Raw genomic sequence first — 14,793 nt, 5'->3', positions numbered from 1 at the left:
AGACACTGAGTGCTGTTTGATGTATGGGCACATTTTATAGGTCAATAAAGCTCTTCAAAGGCACCCGCCACTCTCACAGAGGCAGGCATCTGTCATATCATAGGTGACTGCCTTCCCAAGTCCCAACACAATAGGATATTTGCATATCCATTTTTGGATGTGGGAAGGCAGCATCGTGTGAATAAATATCATGGACAGAGATGCCTTCATTAAACCCCTGGGGGGAAAAAACATTCCATGAAGTCATGTGCCTAGCCTGTTATTGGTGCTCCTAAGTAAGACCATTTTTCTTGAATCCCCTAGTGGACAGTGTTTTTTATTAATGATACTTATTTGGTCGTTCTCCCTCAAGTTGTTTACACTAGCTAAATGTATTAGTGCATAAAAGAGCTGAGACGTCTACAGCCCTCTGTGTGCCAAGAAGAAGATAAAATCACCCTCCAACCAAAATGCAATGCTTTAACTATATAAAACAAAGAACGTATACATGTCATGCACTAAAATAACACATTGACAATGCCAGTTTGTCCTGTGCATACTTGACTTTGTATGGCTACAATCCCTTTCCTAATGTGACCCTCCAGAACACTGAATTACTTTTTTATGAAGAGTATGTACTACCGGATGCAATTCAGATGACAAATTCCAAGCTCTGGCATAGAATCCAGCTTCACTCCTGCTGGTTGGCCTCACTGATTTGATAAATCATAGACTGACTAAGCTGAGGCAGTCAGGGGGAGTAAAGGGGCTGGGCTTTCCCCCTCTAGCCCAGCAGTTTCCTCCCCCACTAGTCCCACTCTGCTCTCTCACTCTCTCACAGTCACACAGATGGAGAGACATATACAGACAGAGCAGCTCAGGCAGTAGCCCTGAACCCTGGAGTTACTACACAGTTACGCTGTTGTTCCCTACACACAGACAGGAAAGAGAAAAAAAGAGTGAAAGAGGGGGATAGTGCTCATCTACTGGAAAAGAGGGGCAGGGGAGAGTACTTTTCTGTACTTTTCCCAGAAACACGTGGATGGAACTCACAAGCTGGTAAGTGATCAGGGAGACGGAGGTGTGGGGGTTTTATGCTCTAGCTGAAAGACTGTTTATAATACCTTAGGGTGCTCAAAGCAAGAGTTCACACTGCTTTTACAGTTAGCCTGTGGGGAGATGTCCATTAACGGTAGAATCATCGCTGGGATGAGGAGGAAGAGGGGGGTGGGGCAATCCCCTTTCATGGAATTGGAACCTAACCTCTCTTGGTAGGTTTTAAACAATAGACACAGGAAATCTAACAGAATAAAAAATACAATTATACTTAACAATGATATAGAAATTAGGTAATTTTAGAGATCATTGGTAGATATGATTAAACATCTGCTAATACAAATAAGAGCTCTGTTTAAGTGTTCTTATCTATAGTGGTTAGTAGCTACAATTTTTCTTGGGTAGAGGCTTTTCAGCACATCAAGCTTACATCACATTGTGAATATAAATTTGTTGGCTGCATTTGCTGTTAGTTTTGGTTGTGTTTCAGATTACTTTGTGCCCAATAGAAATACATGGTAAATAATGTAGTGTTATTTGAGTAACTTTTATTAAAAATAACAATATATGTTTCTAAACAATTCTACATTAATGTGCATGCTAACATGATTACAGATAATCCTGAATGAGTTGCCAATCATGATGAGTGAGACAGTTAGAGGGTCAAAGATCATACCCCGAAGACTTGCTAACCTCTCACCATTACCAATAGGTTAACATGTCTTGGGGGTATGATTTTTGACCCTCTGTAACTTTCTCAATCATCATTATTCACGATTCATTCAGTATTATCCGTAATAAGAGGCACAAAATAATCTTAAACACAACCAAAATGAACTGCAAATGCATCCTAGAAGTTAGTAAAGTCACAATCTTGATGTAGTCATTGCGCACTAGGAATATGGGATCAAATACTGAACTTTTCACTACTTTATTCATAAGAATCTTTAGGGATGTCAATCATTTTGACCCCTACCTTTTTGAGTAAAACAAACAAAATCTCTTTGAGAAATTTTATTAGAATAAAATGTTGTCTTTTTTTGAGCATACAATGTCAATTGCGTGTATTTTCATCCATATATCAGTTTAAAATCATAACATTTTTCAATTACCCCTCATTTTTACCATTGAAGTTGGGCTTGTTTGTTTGAGTGGTCAGGTGACTGTTAAATGAAAGCCAAGGAGTGAAGTCGGGGGAAGTGCATCTGTGACAGCCAAAAGTGGGACAATGATTGGTTTTCAACAGCAAGGCTCAGTGCAACGTTTCCATTGTTTCTAAAAGTTTTTCTTTATAACGTTGAATTAAACGTGTCTCCAACCCCCATATCACACGCTCACAAACTCTACATTGGTGTGTACATTGTACAATCAATTGGTGAGAGAAAGCATCAAATATCACATTTATTTGCGCATATCCACTGTATACATGGATTGCGGCAAAGTTGGTTCCTGTTTCAGTGATGTCTTTAGTCACGTTTGCGTGGGTCAAACAAAAACACCCTAATGATTGGTTGATAATAGAGCCTCCCACAATGCAGGTGATGGCTGCAGGACGAAGTTGGTGAAGAGCAATTACAGAAACTTGCAGTCAAAATTTCATGACCTTTGATCACATGATTTTTTTGGACAATTTCTTTGACATAGTCGGACAATTTCTATCGCCATAATTCAACACCTTTAATTAAAAGGTGGTGAACAACGATGGTCATCTTCTTGGCAAAAGTGATCTGCTACAAAGCGCCGCTGTAATGATATCTTGTTGTTATGGTGACTGTTTAGTACAGACTTCAGCAATTCCATGGCCTCTGTTGGTTTAAAGACCCTCCATTGTTGAACTTTGCGGTGGGTTAGCTTTTGCATTCATTCACAAAAGTTACTTCCCTAGAATCAAATTAACTTGTGAATACCATTTTTATGTCTCTGTGTCTTGTATGAAGGAAGTTAGAGGTGGATTTGTGCGCTAACACTAACTAGCATATTAGCTGTACCCAAAGACTTCCAGTCTTTGCGCTAATGCTAGCTTCCTTCATACTGGACGCAATACATAAAAGTGTTATCCACGAGTTCATCTGACTCTAGGGAAGTAAATAAAGGGCAGTATCACCAAAATCCCAAACTATCCCTTTAAGATACTTCACACTGAACAAGCACAAAGGATTGACTCTTACTGATGAACACGGTGAATAGGCCATCATCATTGAATAGATAGATACAGTTGAAGTTGAAAGTTTACATAAGCTTAGGTTGGAGTCATTAAAACTCATTTTTCAATGACTCCACACATGTCTTGTTAACAAACTATAGATTTGGCAAGTCGGTTAGATATCTGCTTTGTGCATGACAAGTAATCTTTCCAACAATTGTTTAAAGACAGATTATTTCACTGTATCACAATTCCAGTGGGTCAGAAGTTTACATACACTAAGTTGACAGTGCCTTTAAACAGCTTGAAAAATTCCAGAAAATTATATCATGGCTTTAGAAGCTTCTGATAGGCTAATTGACATGATTTGAGTCAATTGGAGGCGTACCTGTGGATCTATTTCAAGGCCTACCTTCAAACTCAGTGCATCTTTATTTGACATCATGGGAAAATCAAAAGAAATCAGCCAAGACCTCAGAAAAAAAAGTGTAGACCTCCACAAGTCCGCCTCATCCTTGGGAGCAATTTCCAAATGCCTGAAGGTACCACGTTCATCTGTACAAACAATAGTATGCAAGTATAAACATCACGGGACCATGCAGCCGTCATACTGCTCAGGAAGGAAACAACGTACTTTGGTGCGAAAAGTGCAAATCAATCCCAGAACAACAGCAAAGGACCTTGTGAAGATGCTGGATGAAACAGGTACAACAGTATCTATATCCACAGTAAAACGAGTCCTATATCGACCTAATGTGAAAGGCCGCTCAGCAAGGAAGAAGCCACTGCTCCAAAACCGCCAAAAAAAAGCCAGACTACGGTTTGCAACTGCACATGGGGACAAAGATCGTACTTTTTGGAGCAATGTCCTCTGGTCTGATGAAAAAAAAAATAGAACTGTTTGGCCATAATGACCATTGTTATGTTTGGAGGAAAAAGGGGGAGGCTTGCTAGCCAAAGAACACCATCCCAACTATGAAGTATGGGGTTGGCAGCATCATGTTGTGGGGATGCTTTGCTGGAGGAAGGACTCATGCACTTCACAAAATAGATGGCATCATGAGGGAGGAAAACTATGTGGATATATTGAAGCAACATCTCAAGACATCAGTCAGGAAGTTAAAGCTTGGTCGCAAATGGGTCTTCCAAATGGACAATGACCCCAAGCATACTTCCAAAGTTGTGGCAAAATGGCTTAAGGACAAAGTCAAGGTATTGGAGTGGCTATCACAAAGCCCTGACCTCACTCATATATAAAATGTGTGGGTAGAACTGATAAAGCATGTGCGAGCAAGGAGGCCTACAAACCTGACTCAGTTACACTAGCTCTGAAAGGAGGAATGGGCCAGAATTCACCACACTTATTGTGGGAAGCTTGTTGAAGGTTACCTGAAACGTTTGACCCAAGTTAAACAATTTAAAGCAATGCTAGAAAATACTAATTGAGTGTATGTAAACTTCTGACCCACTGGGAATGTGATGAAAGAAATAAAAGCTGAAATAAATCTCTTATTATTCAGACATTTCACATTCTTAAAATAAAGTGGTGATCCTAACTGACCGAATACAGGGAACCTTTACTAGGATTAAATGTCAGGAATTGTGAAAAACTGAGTTTAAATATATTTGGCTAAGATGTATGTAAACTTCCGACTTCAACCGTAGAGCACACAGGGATGGATGTAAGCACTGAAAAATAACAAAAATTCAATATTCTAATCTGATTTAGTGTGACTTTAAATCCAGTTTGTCTACAAATTATGAATTGTTATTTTGGATTCACATCTCCAACCAAAAATATAAGATAATGAATAGGATTAAATCAAATCAAATATTAAATGCACTTTAAATAAAGCTGAATTTGATTTACTCCTAATCTTTAATTTAGATTTTTGGTTGAGATGGAGACTATTAATGATTAATTTGTAGACAAACTGGAATTAAAGCCAGACTAAGTCAGTGGTACAAAAGATACATCTCCTTCAAACAGTTGATATTTGGTTGCATTGACAACCAAACACAATTCAATATTAATTTTGTAATACAGTAAATAGCCTAAAGTTAAGGCGATCTTACAAACTAAAGTAACCGTATTTATTCAACCTTAAAATGAGTAACACATCCATGGCCACATTGAGGTTAATGTAACTATAAATGCCTTCTTATGTAATCATAGAAAATCACTTGCACTATGTACTTTTAATGTAATCTCAACTACCATCCAGGTCATTTCGTTGTACTATTAGATGAAGCACACCGAGAACACATTATTAAATTGTTGTATGAATAAAAAATATCTGACAATGTATTCCCATTTCAACTTTGTTGAATTTTTAAATGGTTGAAAGCCAGTGATAACACATTTACATGACAACTAAACCCAAACATTTGGCATTGTTTTTCCATTTGAATTTGTTTATGCCTTTAGATGGTCGAAAGCACAGTGATAACCCCTTTGGGAAATCAACAAACTTCTGGCTGTCTTTTCAAGTGGGTGAATACAGGTTGAAATCTCATTGATCAACGTCTCAACCAAATGTTACCCAAATGCCCAAGTTTAAATGACGTGGTGTGCCCAGTGGACTACTTCAAGCCATTTCATATCATGTTTCAAATATAACATGTGTAGGCTGCAAAACAACAGTCAGAAAACGTTGTGTGCGGACGACACAACAGTGGTAGGCTTGATTACCAACAACGACGAGACGGCCTACAGGGAGGAGGTGAGGGCCCTCGGAGTGTGGTGTCAGGAAAATAACCTCACACTCAACATCAACAAAACAAAGGAGATGATTGTGGACTTCAGGAAACAGCAGAGGGAACACCCCCCTATCCACATCGATGGAACAGTAGTGGAGAGGGTAGCAAGTTTTAAGTTCCTCGGCATACACATCACAGACAAACTGAATTGGTCCACCCAAACAGACAGCATCGTGAAGAAGAAGCAGCAGCGCCTCTTCAACCTCAGGAGGCTGAAGAAATTCGGCTTGTCACCAAAAGCACTCACAAACTTCTACAGATGCACAATCGAGAGCATCCTGGCGGGCTGTATCACCGCCTGGTATGGCAACTGCACCGCCCTCAACCGTAAGGCTCTCCAGAGGGTAGTGAGGTCTGCACAACGCATCACCGGGGGCAAACTACCTGCCCTCCAGGACACCTACACCACCCGATGTCACAGGAAGGCCATAAAGATCATCAAGGACATCAACCACCCGAGCCACTGCCTGTTCACCCCGCTATCATCCAGAAGGCGAGGTCAGTACAGGTGCATCAAAGCTGGGACCGAGAGACTGAAAAACAGCTTCTATCTCAAGGCCATCAGACTGTTAAACAGCCACCACTAACACTGAGTGGCTGCTGCCAACACACTGACACTGACTCAACTCCAGCCACTTTAATAATGGGAATTGATGGGAAATGATGTAAATATATCACTAGCCACTTTAAACAATGCTACCTTATATAATGTTACTTACCCTACATTATTCATCTCATATGCATACGTATATATTGTACTCTATATCATCGACTGTATCCTTATGTAATACATGTATCACTAGCCACTTTAAACTATGCCACTTTGTTTACATACTCATCTCATTTGTACATACTGTACTCGATACCATCTACTGTATCTTGCCTATGCTGCTCTGTACCATCACTCATTCATATATCCTTATGTACATATTCTTTATCCCCTTACACTGTGTACAAGACAGTAGTTTTGGAATTGTTAGTTAGATTACTTGTTATTACTGCATTGTCGGAACTAGAAGCACAAGCATTTCGCTACACTCGCATTAACATCTGCTAACCATGTGTATGTGACAAATAAAATTTGATTTGATTTGAAAACAAATAAAGGCTAGGAGAAACGATTAAATAATTTCCCTCAGTAATGTCCTCGCGCCCTGCATGCATTGTAGGCTTATTAAATCCGTTTGAAAAGGTAAGGTCAAAATGCATTGTTAAACATGTAGCCTTACCTTACCTACACTAATTGGTCGCGAATTCAATTGCGAGCCATGACGCTTCTCTTGTGTAGGGAGCACTGTATGGGGTACGTGTTTGTTTCCTTCTTTTATTTGCAGTCATTAGAATATGAGAAAATGTATAATTTCGCCTTCAGCCTTGATGTTATTTCATTCCGATGGGTAGGCTGACTGAAAAGCCACAATAGCAGTTTTTGTTCATAGACCTACAATCAATATTGAATTTGGACTGTCCACGCTTTGTTGACTAAATGTGATTATTCGACCCACGGTTGTTGTTTGGTCGTCACTAGTTACCACTGCCACAAAGTCATAAACCCTGCCTATTTTAACAATTTATCTTATTAAAATGTGATTTGAAACCTAACATTAACCACACTCCTAACCTTAAATTAAGACCAAAAAGCAAAAACATTTTTCATGAATTTGTAAAAAAATAGACCATTTGACTTTGTGGCTGTGGTAACTAGTCTCGCGCCAGTTGGTACAGAATAGGCGGGCGCAATTGATTTAAGTAGCCCGCAGAGTCGCACTTTAGCACCATTGGAATAACTTCAAAAGTCCAAACAGGTTTGCCAATTGTTCATATTTTTGTCTTTCTCTTTTCAGACCTTATGATGTGGGTCGCTCTTTGACCGGACTGTGTGGACAGGGGTAGCAAAACAGTGATGACTCAGAGAGCGGAGGAGATTAAATTGAACGAAATACCAACATTTCTCAAAGGAGCCCATGTCTCCAGTTGGGTCAATATGATGGAACTCATGCACTCCCAAATCATTTGGAATAATTGTGAAAGTAGAAGCCTCTCAAAGGCAACTACCTATTGGACTTGACAAAAAGACGGGGTGAGGGCAGGAAGGTTCGCAGAATGTTTATGAATTTCAGAAGGATCAGAAGATGTCAATGTGTGCAGCTGGTGACGACAGGCTTTGTCCTGTCTGTGTTGATGGTGTGCTGGGTGCAGCTGGACCACCATGTGGAGAACCGTTACTTGGTCAACAGCTTTGACTTCATCAACAAGAGCTTTGGCATCAGCCAGCAGGAGTCGGAAAGCCTGAGCAACTTCCTGTACCTCATCAACCACCATGACAAGTGTAACAGCAATGAAGTGCTGCTGCTGCTGTTTGTCAAATCTTCCCCAGAGAACCTGGAGAGGAGGCAGGCCATCCGGGCCACCTGGGGGAATGAGAACTACATCCAAAGGGAGCTGGGGGCCAACGTGAGGGTGCTGTTTGCCCTGGGGGTCTACTCCAACCCCCAGCAGAGGGGCAGTGTGCAGAGAGGGCTGCTGGGGGAGGACCAGGTCTATGGGGACCTGGTCCAGCAGGACTTTGTGGACACCTTTCACAACCTCACCATCAAACTCCTGCTGCAGTTCCGCTGGAGACACACCTACTGCAACAAAGCACGCTTCCTCATGTCAGCCGATGACGACATCTTTGTCCACATGCCCAACCTGGTGCACTACCTGCAGGGCCTGATCCAGCAGGGGGCCCGGGACGTCTGGGTGGGCCACGTGCACAGGGGAGCCCCCCCTATCCGCCAGAAGGACAGCAAGTACCACGTGCCTTATGAGATGTACCAGTGGCCCTCCTACCCAGACTACACCGCGGGGGCAGGGTACGTAGTCTCAAGGGACGTGGCTGCCAAAATCTACCAGGCAACTCTGTTCCTCAATGCCTCGCTGTACATTGACGATGTGTTCATGGGCATCTGTGCCAACGCCATGGGGGTGTCTCCCCAGGAACATGTTTACTTTTCAGGGGAAGGGAAGGCCCCCTATCACCCCTGCATCTATGATAAGATGATCACCTCTCACGGACATGTGGCAGACGTCCGGCACCTGTGGAAGGCAGCTATGGACCCACAGATTCATGACATTTCCTCTGGCCAGGTGGGAAAGCTGTACTGCACCGCAGTGAAAATCATGCTCCTCTGTAAACCTTACTATTTAAATACATACCCATGCAAGGCAGCCTTTTCATAGTGTACTGTTAGGCTGCACAGAATGTCACTGCAGTCTTTTTCATTTATATTTCAGTGTCTGCAGGTGGTATCATCTTCAAAATAAAGACCAAAGCCATGTTCTTGACCATATATTCACCACACCTGCCTTGGCTTGATGGATACTGCAGTTGTACTTTGTGGTTCAGCTAATTGTGTGATGTAAACAGACATTACAGAGCTAATGTTCTTGGCTGCAGTCAATAAGTCAAAAGTGAAAAATCCTTCAAATTAAATTTTGCCAGCAGACAGTGTTTTTTTGAGTTACCATTGCTCATTATCTGTATCATACACATTTTATAATCCCTCTTCTCTCTATAGAGCTAACTCCATTTCTTCCCCCATTCCCCTGTTTCACTTCTCCTAAAATGTCAGGCTGCAAACCAGGAGCAGACACTGGCATTTCCCAAAACAATCTGCTTCAAACCACATCCTGCTCACTAAATCATTCCATATGAACTCTGCTCCCCCATCTTTCCCGTCTTTGTCTGGGTCCCCCAAAAAGGCAACATGCAGTATTTAGTGACACTGCAGACAGGAATTCACTGGCACCGGAAGGAGGAGTGAAGCTAGATTTCGATTCAGTATGGATCTCTAGGGGCCCTAGCCTACAGTACCATGCATCAGGGACTTAGGGCAAATAAACAGTGGTTCTCCATTGTGGTTGAATGAAAAATGCAGAATGTGACGAAATCCACTGTGGGATGGAAAAACTCAATCTCTCAACCTTATATGGAATTAATTTACTTCTTGCAGTTTTATCCGGTACTACTTTATGCTTTAAGAGATTCTGCAAGTGATGGGAAATCAAAATCAACCAGGACGTTGCTATTCATGTGTTTTTGAAATCTATTGTGTACAAAAAAAGCCCCCTTATGCAAAAATACCCAGAACTGTTACGGGACATTTTAGCATATCAGGTGACATACAGTATGTACAGTAGCTGTTGTATGTTTCAAATACACATTACCTACATTGATGCCTGTGCTTATCAGAAGAGGGGAATGCAAGTGTCATTCACTTCCTGTGTCAGATGAGTCAGAGATTGAACTGCCTATTGCATCTGTACAATTTAACAAACCCCTAACAGTTACAGTAAAGACGTTGCAAATAATGTTTTCAAAATTCGGAATTCGGAATTCGGTGCAGGCTGATATTAGAACAGGAGACATTCCACAAGCAGGTGTGTGGTCACCTGGTGCTAACAGGCAGCTGGGAGGCTCTGCCTTAAGTCTCTCTTCATCTCTACAAATCCTCTCTTCAGACAGCTATAGTGTGTGTGCTATGCTCTCCTAAACTCTCCTTTCAATTGTCACTTTCTGTCTGTGACTTCTCTCAAAGTGCCTTAAAACAAGCTAATGGTTGAGGAAATTGACCTTCACCCATAGGAGAAAAAAGCTGTGCCAAAGGGAACTTTCTTGGATTCATACACTGGGTACCTTACATCCAGCAGGGCTTAATGATGATTTTGACATGTGGGTCATGTTTCAATCTGATTTCCACGATCCCTGGCTATGTGGTTATTGTAATTTATGACACCTGCCTGGTGTGCTCCTTGTTCTTCATGATGCTCTCTGCGCTTTTGACGGACCTCTGAGACTATCACAGTGCAGGTGCATTTATACGGAGACTTGATTACACACAGGTGGATTGTATTTATCATCATTAGTCATTTAGGTCAACATTGGATCATTCAGCGATCCTCACTGAACTTCTTGAGAGAGTTTGCTGCACTGAAAGTAAAGGGGCTGAATAATTTTGCACGCCCAATTTTTCAGTTTTTGATTTGTTAAAAAAGTTTGAAATATCCAATAAATGTCGTTCCACTTCATGATTGTGTCCCACTTGTTGTTGATTCTTCACAAAAAAATACAGTTTTATATCTTTATGTTTGAAGCCTGAAATGTGGAAAAAGGTCGCAAAGTTCAAGGGGGCCGAATACTTTCGCAAGGCACTGTATGTGGCTCCTCATCTCCTGCACCTCAGCTACAGTTGGGTGTACGACAGATTCTCCTCAGTTACTGAGGGAATGGTAGTCCATTGTAGATGTTGACATCATAAACCATATCATTAGCAACTTTGTGAGTACATTCAGCAGTTGCTCTGTATCAACTTTGACAGAGAGCAGAGAGAAAGAGAAAGAAAGGACGGTTCTCTTTCTCAGAAGATTTTACATTACATATTGTAGAAGGGCAGAGAAGAGAAAATATCCATTTACCTCCGCCTGGTTGAAAGACTCTCCTCTGTCTCGTTCGTCACCAGGATGTGGCTGGAGCCTCCCTGGCTTGCCTCGTGCATTACCTCAATCTGGGGACAGAAACACAGAGTGATGCAGTCATGGATACTGTAGGTGGAGGAAGGGTCACACACATATACCTTGGAGGCCCCTATTTCCTTTCAAATATCACACTCCTAGTCCAAGAGCGTTGTGCCATAACTGCAAGGTTGCTGGTTTGAATTCCAGAGCCAACTAGGTGAAACATCTGTCGATGTGCCCTTGAGCAAGGCACTTAACCGTAATTGCTCCTGTATGTTGCTCTGGATAAGAATGTCTGCTAAATGACAAAAATGTAAATGGTGTTAGATAAGATGAGATGCTTATCATGACTAGTATGGCACATTATTGATATTCATCAGACAGACATGATGTTGTCAGGGGAAAATGTGAATAATTGATTTAAACTAGGGCTCTAGGTTTTCTTTCTCCACATGTTTCAGCTGGGGAAAGGCAGGTAACAGAAGATAGTAAAACTGGACACCCCAATGACTTTCTCTCCCAGACTCCCATTGACCAAGAGTTCTGTTTTAATAAATGATAAAATAACTATATTGGCGGAACACTGTCATAAAAATGGGCCAGTGGCTAGCCAAAAAAAAAAAAGATGGTTGTTGTAGATGAGTTTGAACCATTCAGGTTCAATTGTCTAGAGTTCATCAGATCTTACCTTGAGGCTCCCTTTGACTTTGCGACTTAAATTTTTCTTTTTGGCGAGCTCAGCCTCCGTGGGCTGCTTTGTGGCACTGGAGTTCTCTGAGGTCCTTCGACTGAGTGCTGGTAATGGTTACAGAACAGGGATGGGAAAAAGAAGAAAGAGAAACATAAGTCCTGTTTCCATTCTCTATGTGTGGAACAACAGCAGAAGGCCCTGGCCCAAAGCCATGTCCTCTTCCTGTCGTAGTACCGCAGTGAATACAATAAACTTCCCTTACAAGTCTAAGGCATCAGGATGTAAGGTTTTAAACATATGCTTTGTCTAAAACTAGAAAACGACTACTTCCTGGCAAGTAAAGTATAGTATATAGACTATCTTTCAGTTTGAAAGGCTCTACATCGATGGTCTTGTGTTGAGGGCAGGTAAAGTTTGTGGTTAGGTCAACGTGGGGGAGACTTACCAGGGGCAGGGCCGGTGGTCCTGGGTGTTTTGGAGAGCGCGGGGCGATTGGGAGAGGACTCAGGCCGGGGTGCCACAGGCTGGACGGGCCGTGTCTGTTTGGCTGACAGCTTCTTCAGACTGACCTGTCTCTTCTCAAACATCTCCTGTACATCGTCCAACCTTTTTAGAGCCTTCTTTACATTAGCCTGAGGGAAAGCACAATACAAGTGGTAAAAAAATAGAACAATTGTTAATCAGTAGGCTGACAACTCCAGGAACTAGGATTCCATGAGTGAGTTAAGGGACCACTGCACATACCTTGACTTCAGCGTTGAGGACTAGCTCATACTGGTTGTGGATGTTCTTGAGGTCACTCAGTTGGTTCTCCTTGGCCGTCTCCAGGAACTTTTCAATGTCCTGCAACGCTGCCTCAGCTCCATCCTGGGACTGGCACTTGTCCACTGCCTGAGAGGCCAGCAGATACACCCCCGACTCACACCACTGGTTCACCTGCAACCACCAGAGAACACATGGATGAATAAACAATAACTACAGTATGTACTGTCGAAGCTCCACATCAGTAGTATATATCTATGCTCATTGGCATGGCACTATCTCTTTTGAACAACTATACATAGCATTTGCAGTAGCGATGTGTGGGTAAAATCACTGGGGAAGCCAAGCCAGGGGGAAAAAAGCATTATTACAACCTATGTGTTGTGATAATTGTGTTGTTCGCTCTATAACCTGTTAGTTAATATGTCTTGACACCGTGACCAAGATAATAAGAAGACACAGTGGCAAAATAAATTCAACCACACTTTTGTTTCATCACAAAACCAGTGAGCAACATCTACCCTGTGAAGTCCACAAAACATAATGCATGTAACAAACAGTTACATTACCTACAGCACAGTCAAGCAAGTTAATGTTTCCAACATTTTCAGACTACTAAACAACTATTGATTTAAAACCACTGAGAGGTCCTGCAAGTCGCAAATATTAACCAGGCGCTGCCTCCACTATTCCAGCACCATTTCAACATAATCTAATTACCTATGCTTAGTCTAATACAGTGATAACTAAAACATACCAAAAATTATTTATTCCAATCAACATAAGCTAAATATGATGTGGGCTGTCCATGGTACTGATTTATGTGTGTGTGTGTGTGTGTGTGTGTGGTAGAAAATAACATGTTGACTCACCCTACCTGTAGAGAAACGCCAATGCCATCCTCCTCTTTCATGTTGCCTAAACAGTCTATGACTGTCATATACGCTGTTACAGGCTTTGGTTTTTCCATTTTATATTTTGAGCTTGGACATTAGCACAAGGGGCACACCAATTGGTGTCAGTCTGTGTTACGCCTGTTCTGGTTGATCATCTTGTTAGATGGAAGGTGTTTCACCTGGTTGGCCCAGGTGTTATTTCAGAGGGGTGCAGTTGTCTTGAGAGATGTTGAGTGTCAACAACTTTAGTTATTATTATTTTGATTTCTAGAAAAACGTTCCTTTGTCTGATTTCTCTGATTTTGTTTTGCTCCACCTTTTTGGTTTGCTTCCTGTCTTTAAGTCTGGTGTGGGTTTTTCTTTTGTTTGCCTCTTCTTGGGCAAATTTGGTGGGTTCCAGTTGTTGCTAGTCAACTTTCAGTGGACACCCCCATGAGTGTCTTTCAGAATCCCTCCTAAAACCCCATCTGTTTCATTTTGGTTGTTGGTCAGTGACTCTTTGTTAGTTCCACCTTCTGTTTGAGTGAAATTTTTAGTTTTCTTGCGGGAGAACGTAACAACGCTTTTAGTTTTTATTGTCCTAGGCTACCTTGCTAAAATGCTTGCTCGCTAGCCTAACTTCCTTTTATGAGCAACGATGTTCCAGGCAAGCTAGTTAACATTAGCCTAACGTTACTACATCTAGATACATGTTAAACTTCAATCCTCTCATGCCAGGGGCACAATGTATGAATGTATGGTTAGATCAACATTTATGTTATAATCATTGGCCAGTACGGAGAATGAAGTAAAACCACATGTTAAAATCCCTATCTCCATCCATTGCTAATTTAGGAAAGAGACGATTTTAGCTAGCTAGCCACTGGAGAACACAGACACAAAAATATTAAACAATTCCAGTTTTCTGTCAATGATGTTTGGCTTCTAATGTGATGTGATTGGTATGAAGCCAAATCCAAATTGGCTTCCCTTAACACTTTCTTTTGGTGCCCCAGGACCATTTACAGCTG

At 41.6% G+C, this 14,793-nt stretch overlaps 2 protein-coding genes across 5 annotated transcripts in view; one reads left to right on the top strand and one right to left on the bottom strand.

The window, feature by feature from the left end:
* LOC139409289 (guanine nucleotide exchange factor DBS-like) overlaps window positions 1-14,793 on the bottom strand; it is a 109,865-nt gene that overhangs the window by 35,834 nt on the left and 59,238 nt on the right. For all 4 annotated transcript variants that reach the window (XM_071154213.1, XM_071154214.1, XM_071154216.1 and 1 more), the window contains exons 12-15: window positions 12,870-13,061; window positions 12,571-12,757; window positions 12,123-12,229; window positions 11,396-11,484 (exon numbers count right to left, since the gene is read on the bottom strand). In XM_071154213.1, the coding sequence (XP_071010314.1) occupies window positions 11,396-11,484; window positions 12,123-12,229; window positions 12,571-12,757; window positions 12,870-13,061 (575 nt within the window). The remainder of the gene's footprint in view (window positions 1-11,395; window positions 11,485-12,122; window positions 12,230-12,570; window positions 12,758-12,869; window positions 13,062-14,793) is intronic.
* LOC139409290 (lactosylceramide 1,3-N-acetyl-beta-D-glucosaminyltransferase A-like) lies at window positions 809-11,008 on the top strand. The gene is made up of 2 exons (XM_071154217.1): window positions 809-1,038; window positions 7,783-11,008. Exon 2 carries the CDS (start codon window positions 8,042-8,044, stop codon window positions 9,158-9,160), a length of 1,119 nt encoding a protein of 372 aa, XP_071010318.1. The 5' UTR covers window positions 809-1,038; window positions 7,783-8,041; the 3' UTR covers window positions 9,161-11,008.

This window comes from Oncorhynchus clarkii, chromosome 5, assembly GCF_045791955.1.
Source record: "Oncorhynchus clarkii lewisi isolate Uvic-CL-2024 chromosome 5, UVic_Ocla_1.0, whole genome shotgun sequence".
Taxonomy (NCBI): Eukaryota; Metazoa; Chordata; class Actinopteri; order Salmoniformes; family Salmonidae; genus Oncorhynchus; species Oncorhynchus clarkii.
This window is presented reverse-complemented; position numbering and strand designations above follow the sequence as displayed.

What these genes read in the sequence shown, in the direction of transcription:
- LOC139409290 (XM_071154217.1), top strand. Translation starts at nt 8,042, where the DNA reads ATGTTTATGAATTTCAGAAGGATCAGAAGATGTCAATGTGTGCAGCTG.